This window comes from Marmota monax, unplaced genomic scaffold (assembly GCF_021218885.2).
Source record: "Marmota monax isolate L192 unplaced genomic scaffold, Marmota_monax_Labrador192_F-V1.1 WCK01_AAM20220418_F8-fsc00001, whole genome shotgun sequence".
NCBI classification, from domain to species: Eukaryota; Metazoa; Chordata; class Mammalia; order Rodentia; family Sciuridae; genus Marmota; species Marmota monax.
Window position 1 is genome coordinate 34,959,389 of NW_026693777.1, and position 7,242 is coordinate 34,966,630.

The window sequence follows — 7,242 nt, forward strand, 5'->3', positions numbered from 1 at the left end:
AAAATGGAAGGAGGAAATCAATCCAGAGTGTCAGAATTTTTGCTTCTGGGACTTTTCCACTCATGGGATATTCAGGTTTTGCTCTTTACGATATTATTTATGATTTACCTGATGACTGTTTTTGGAAATATTTTTATCATACTACTAATCATGAAGGATACCCATCTCCATTCCCCCATGTACTTCTTGTTAGCCAACCTATCCTTTGTTGACATGTGGCTTTCCTCAATCACCACTCCTAAGATGATCATAGGATTTCTCAGGGAAAACCAGAGCATTTCCTTTGGAGGTTGCATGTGCCAGGTTCTCTTTGTGCATTTTATTGGATCAAGTGAGATGATAATACTGGTGGCCATGGCCTATGACCGCTACGCGGCCATCTGCAAACCCCTCCACTATACTACCATTATGAGTCTGCAAAAGTGCATGAGGCTGGTAGTGATTGCCTGGATTGCTGGCTTTGTGCATGGCATGAGTCAACTGGTTGTAATTGCACAGCTGCCTTTCTGTGGCCCCAGAGAAATAGACAGCTTCTTCTGTGACATACCACTGGTAATCAAGATGGCCTGCATGGATTCCTCTAATGTAGACACTTTAATAAACATTGACTGTGGGTTTGTGGCTGTAACCTCCTTTATTCTATTACTGATATCCTACACACATATTCTTTTCACTGTTCGCCAAAGCTCTAAGTCTGGTGCATCCAAGGCTCTTTCTACATGCACTGCCCACATCATAGTGGTGGTGCTTTTCTTTGGGCCCTGCATCTTCATCTATGTGTGGCCAATTGGCGTTCCGTGGTTGGACAAATTTTTTGCCGTGTTTTACACTGCTATAACACCTCTTCTAAATCCTACAATTTACTCTTTGAGAAATAAAGATATTAAAGAAGCTATGAAGAGATTCAAAAGCTATTACTATGGATTCCAAGTCTAATATTTAATGCTCTGAAGCAAGTGAGTGTTTCAAATTGGCAATATGTTAATCTTATACAACAGCTTGAAAATTATAACATGTTCAATTTGTGTCCACATGTTATTACTGTCTTCAGATACAAGAAAAAGGGTATTATAAATCAGAACATTTCAACATTTCCAATGAAAGCAATGTAATACCTTGAATTATTTTCCTAGAATCCAAACACTATTAATTCTTCTTTATGGGGAAATTATTTAATTAGTCTCTATATGCTTTAAACTACATTAAAGAAACTCATGTAATGCATTCAACACCACCATAGATCCAATCTGGTGGACTGCATCTTCATGAAACTTTTTAAATTTCCTTTTAATTCCATTAGACAAAAGAGGCTTATGAAACATTTGAGGCTTTTCCATATTTCACTTATCTTTTTAAAAAAGGAAAAACATTATTATTTTCTTAAGAGGGATTCTTACCCAAATATGAAGGGGAGAAATTGAAAGAGAATGAAAGAAAAGTGATAAAACATTTAAGGAAAATGGTGGAGATTATGTTCTATTTGGTTTTCATTAATTCAATAAAAATCAAATCAATAAATAATTAATGATATTTGCTATAGTTATTTACCTGAAAAAATGATACTTTTGCTGTCAATTATTAATCAGTTTTGTAAATACCCTGAAATGTAATCTACCTGAAGCAGGGACATGGCTTACCTAGTTATTTCTTAAAACTGTAGTACATAGTACACTGGAATAGACACTTAGCAAAGTACTTTAATAAATCAAATAGAAACCAATATTTTTATTTATGTGCCTATAAAATTTATTTCTCAAGGTGTACTTAAATAAGCTCTTTTGAAATTTCAAAAATTTTCCTAACAAATTCAGGTTAAAAATGATATTTCTTTTCTTTTTTCCAGAATGATAGATTAAGCGGCTCAAAACTTATTTGTTGGCATCTATTAAAAAATGTTAAAATGAAAAGGTGGCATATGAACAATTTTTATTCCTTTTATATTGGAGCTGTTTACAACAAATGACAGAATAAAATAATAATCCTTGACCGCCTGATCTATGTCATTATATGTCATTAGTTTTCATGTATTCTCTTCAGTGCTTTAGTATTATGCCCAAGTTGTTAATGAGAAAACAATACCCAAATATAGGAACAAAATTTCTTGAAGGTAACACAGCTTTATTTTGCTTTACTTAAAGAACTGAGAGGTGAATCATACTCCCAAGAGTGTTTATCTATTATTTGCCACTCAACAGCACTATAGAAAATTTACTTTTCACCAGTTATGTTAAAGGATAACTCATGCCAAGAATAAAGTACCAAAACATCTCTATTAAGCTAACAAATAAAACACTGATTATTGTAAATGGTATAATTTCAATTTAATTTTCTCTATCAATATATATTGTGAAGAAAGTGAATACCTCTCCAGCACATGCCTGTTCACCTACGGTCACAAAGAACTGGCAGTCCATCATTTGGTTGTCTCTATCTTAGAAATAGCCTCAATTCACCTTCAATGGTACTCTTTCAACCACTGTGTTTTCAGAGTATGTACTAAGTTAATTTTTTTTCCTACCTAGAATGCTTACTCTGTTCATAACTCTGTAAGTCATTAGAAGGTAAACTTGAGATTTAAGCACTATTTTAAGGATTTCATGAAATGGGTATAAAAATTAAAAACACTGATTTCACAATCTGTAACATAACCTGGCATGACAAATTCATACTAGTAAATGCCCTCACCTCGGACATTTTTATACTTTTTAGCATAAAATTTAAATTTTAACATAAAATGTAATCCAAGTATATACACTTTAATCTGGCAGACCCGTCTAATTAATTCTTTCTGTTTTCTGTTAGAATCATCTATACAAATACTAATCTAGGGGTCTTGAAGATATGAATGTTCCTTAGATAAAGCACAAATAACCATAGCTAGTTTTCATTTTCAAATTATTGAAAATATTGTTTTCAACTCTGGTGAAAGTATACCTTTCTTGGGATGAGAGACCCCCAATCCGACACAGCATGAAGTTAGAGGAAAGAGAGGAAAAATGTTGTGAGTGGATAATAAGTATAATAATGAGAGTAGCTTCTCCCACTTTCTCACCTTCATTTTCAAATCTTAAAAATAAATATCTTTTCTCCCATGAGAGCCATACAGGGCTCATCACTATGACATTCAACATTCTGATAGTCCACTTGTTTATGGGTGATCGTGTATGTGGTCAAATTAGTAAATTCATTGGTCATGGACCCATTGCTTCATTTGAGTGGCTGTCAAATAAAGTTTGCAGAAGTTCCATGACTGTTAATAAGAAACTACTTAAAACCACAGATGGTGGTACCAGCTGAGATATTACCATAGGAAAAATATGCATATCTATAGTAGGTATTCATTCGAATGAGACAAAATCCTACTTCCTCCATGGTATAAATATTCTAACACCATCAACCTACCATTAGGATCTCCACAGAATACTGTGCCATATTAGCAGCTGGGTACTAAATTGCTGATAGCCAGAAAATATATACAAGGTGTTATGTTTTACTCTCTCGGGTTGCTGGGCTCATTTTCTCTTTTCAGCAAAAAATTAAAGAAGAGGACACAGAGATAGCAAGCAAGAAGTATGTTTATTGCAAAAGCAACAGAGATAGAAAGATAGACCTTTCTGAAGAGAAGGGGACCCAGAGCTGGGAATCCAGGTGGGGAGTATGGGCCTGTTGTCTTTTATGGTATCTGGAATTTCCTCCTTTCCTTTTGTCCTCCCTGTCTACGTGTTCCTCACCATTATTGACTGTGGGCCCCTTGGTCCATGCATCTATTTTTAGTTTTTCTATTGGGTCCCCTTCTTAGGAGCATGAGTATAGATGTGTCTGTCTGACTGTGTCCTTCACTTGGGTGGTCTGCCTTAGTTAATGAGGAAGTTGATCTCATCAGAAGACCCTCTTCCATGCTCCTTTGTTCTGGCCCTGCTCCACCCCCTCACATACCATCTTTCGATGGCCACCTAAGCCCTTCTATATCTCCCTCATATGCAGGACCTCAAAATATTGTCATTTTACATGTGGACTCACTGAGCAAGCACCTGGACAACTTTATTAAAAAGAGGCTAACATGCAAAAAACCTGTGCTTTTTCTACCTAAAATATCTTCTTCTGCAATGAATGTCCTCTAGGACATTCAAATGGGCATCTATATTTTGATAATCTGTGCCCATTCTGAAAGATCTATTACCAGAATTTATCCCTAACTTTCTTTGTCATCAATATTTCTAGTCTCTTAATTCTAAGTCCAGATCATCTAAGAAACTTTTATCAATTATTCATGAATCAATATAGACCCATGCTTTTTACAAGTCACAGGGAATAAACAAACGTACTGTCACAATTTCTTCCCATGTGCATCATTTCTCCTCATCATTATCTTATATGGCCACAACCATATTAAAAAAATGCTTGAGCATGTTACCAAAAGTTTGGTTCTTGTCCCCATGCCAATTTAATAATGAGGACATGGTTTTGAGAAAAAGGGGGAAAAGAGGTTTATTGCTTTGCTAGCAGCAGAAAAACACAGAGGACTCCAGTCCCAGAGGTTGTGGTTCTTCCCATCAGGGAGAACAGAGGGCTTTTAAAGACAATATGCAAATTCTCCATTCTAGGTATGCCCTGAGAGTGGGTCCCAGGTGTTTCCTGGATGGTGTGTTGAAATTCACTTGTTAATTTGGGAGATAGTCACTTTGTAGTTTTTCTGGTGACATCTTCTTCCTGCAAAGAACAGATAACTCCAAGCAATCTGGTTTCCTGCCCCCAGGTTAGGAAAGGGGAGAGGAAGAATAGGAAAATAAAAACATATTCTTTTAAAATAAGCACCAAAGGCTATATTCAAAAGTGAAAGTGCACCGTTGCCACAAGCATAATGTATTTCATGACTGGGGCTATAAGACTACAGACCATTTCTTCTAATTACTGCCAAAATATCATTGTAACAGGGGTCCACTTCACATTTTGAATATAGCCCTTGTTGCTCTGAGGCTTATTTTGAGAAGGATATATTTTTTTCTCTCTCTCTTCTCCCCTTTCTCCCTCCCTAGCTTCCCCTAGTTAATTGTCCTTGAACAAACACACCACAGGAAGAAGATGACTTTCAGAGAGACTAAGAAGTGAATATCTAACACATTATGCTTCAGAGATGCTCTCAAGTCTCCTGTGTGGGGATATCACAGTTCTTAGATGGCCACTCCATCTGAGAAGTACCCAGTTGTCCTCCTCCAAGTGGTCCTCCCATTAAATAATATTTTCTACATCATAAAAAGTGTTGATGTAAGAGAACTTTTAATACATTCAGAAAAGCAAAAAGGATGACCTATCACGTGTGAGGTGATTTAAAGCTCAGTTGGTACATGACTCAACATAACTCATAACCTAAGAGCAAAGGAGGGCATCATGAACTAGTGGGAGAAATATGGATTTTCTCCATTTGTACCTCACCCAGTGTAGAATATTTCAGGCGATCTATTGAATTTTCTAAATTTAAGTTTCTCTTTGTAAAACATAAATGTTAAGAATCTAGGAAGGTTTTAGGACTATTAGTCTAAACATTTACAGAAGAATATTGTACCTAGAAGAAGATTTAAAAAAAAATTGCTGTATTTCAAACCCCATAAAGAAGCAACTCAGTTTGTCTCCTTTCACTTACTATGCAATGTAATTATTTCAGGACATAAAATTATCCCCCACACACATATTTTAGAATTCATTCTGAGTTCCAGTTAAGAATACCTTAGGTCCTTTAATAGCACCTTTTATCCTGTTGCCTCTTTTAGTTCCTCTTTAAATATCATTGGCTCCTAGAAATGGCAGGGTGAAAGCTGAAGAAGATATGATATTTCCAGAAGGCAACAGTATGTAGGACATGTCCTTTGATGTATATACCAGGTAGCTTTGCTGAGTATGTATGTGATAATTTAAAGAGAATATAATAAGGATGTTTCTGAAAGTTTATCCTGTATTTTTTTTACAGAAAGTCCTTTTCTGTGAAATAAAATTTTTGCCAAAAAATTTGGAAACTGTACTGCTGCAAGATTAAACTGAATGAACAGAAAGAGAAAATAATTAATGTTTATTCAACATTTATGAAAAAGTCATAAAATGTAATTGCCTTCTGTATAATTCTGACATCTTTACAATACATTTTAGATTGAGTGACTTCTTTGCACAGATGAAGAAATGGAAATATAAAGTAGGTTTAGATCAAAATGACCAAAAAGAGAGAGATTTAAGACCAGATATGACAAATTAAAAGTCTATGGCTAGTCTGCTAATATTCCTATGAAATAAATATTAATATAATATTAAATATTATAAAACTACTAAAAACAAAAGTTGATAAGAAAAAAAATATAATTTCTAACTGGTAAATTGTTCCCTATGAAAGCATATATTCATCTTTTAGCAAATTTCTCTCTCAAACACAGCTGAAGAACATTTTTCTGTTAACTATTTTCTCTCACTTATTCCAACATAATAGATCTAGAACTAGCTACTGAAAAATCATCCTAGAACGTTTGAATTGATAAGAAATTAAGTTTAGTGAAAGAGGTCAAATTTTTCAAGTTGCTCAGAGGGCATAAATCTATCAGGTGTTATACTTGAACATTTTCTTGAGAAATTAAATGTATACAATGGAGTATTATACATTTTGTAAGATGTATGTGCTTGTCTGTTTGTGTATGTATAGCACATATATACACACATATATATTATTATTACTCTTTTAAGTTAAATCTTTGTAAATTCCACATATAAGATTATGTGGTGATTTAACCAGGCATGTTGGCACAGGCCCGTAAACCCAATGGCTCAGGAGACTGAGGCAGGAGGATCCCAAGTTCAAAGCCAGCCCCACAAGCGCAAGGTGCTAAGCAAATCACTGAAACACTCTCTCTAAATAAAAATACAAAATAGGGCTGGGGACATGATTCAGTGGTCAAGTCCCCCTAAGCTCAATCCCCAGTACATTCCCCACCCCACCACCCAAAAAGATTATGTGGTAATCTCAATTTTTTAAAATATTAAAACAAAATAATATTATTGACTCCTCCAAATGAACTTATGATCATATTGCATAAGAAACAAATAGAAATGCTTTAGAATTAATTAATCTAAAGAAGAAAGGGAATGTAGATTACATTGATGAAGTTGAGAGAGCTATAATTAATATCTTCTACCACAACTCATATACAGTGTTACAGAGGATTTGATCAGGAAGAGAGTCTTTAAATACAAAAATCTCTGGAG

The 7,242-nt window shown here is 34.8% G+C and overlaps 1 protein-coding gene across 1 annotated transcript; it reads left to right on the forward strand.

The window, feature by feature from the left end:
- Positions 1–936, forward strand: LOC124104047 (olfactory receptor 4F4-like). The gene has a single exon (XM_046460713.1). The coding sequence runs from the start codon at positions 4–6 to the stop codon at positions 934–936; it is 933 nt and encodes a 310-aa protein (XP_046316669.1). The 5' UTR covers positions 1–3.
- Positions 937–7,242: the final 6,306 nt, after the last annotated feature.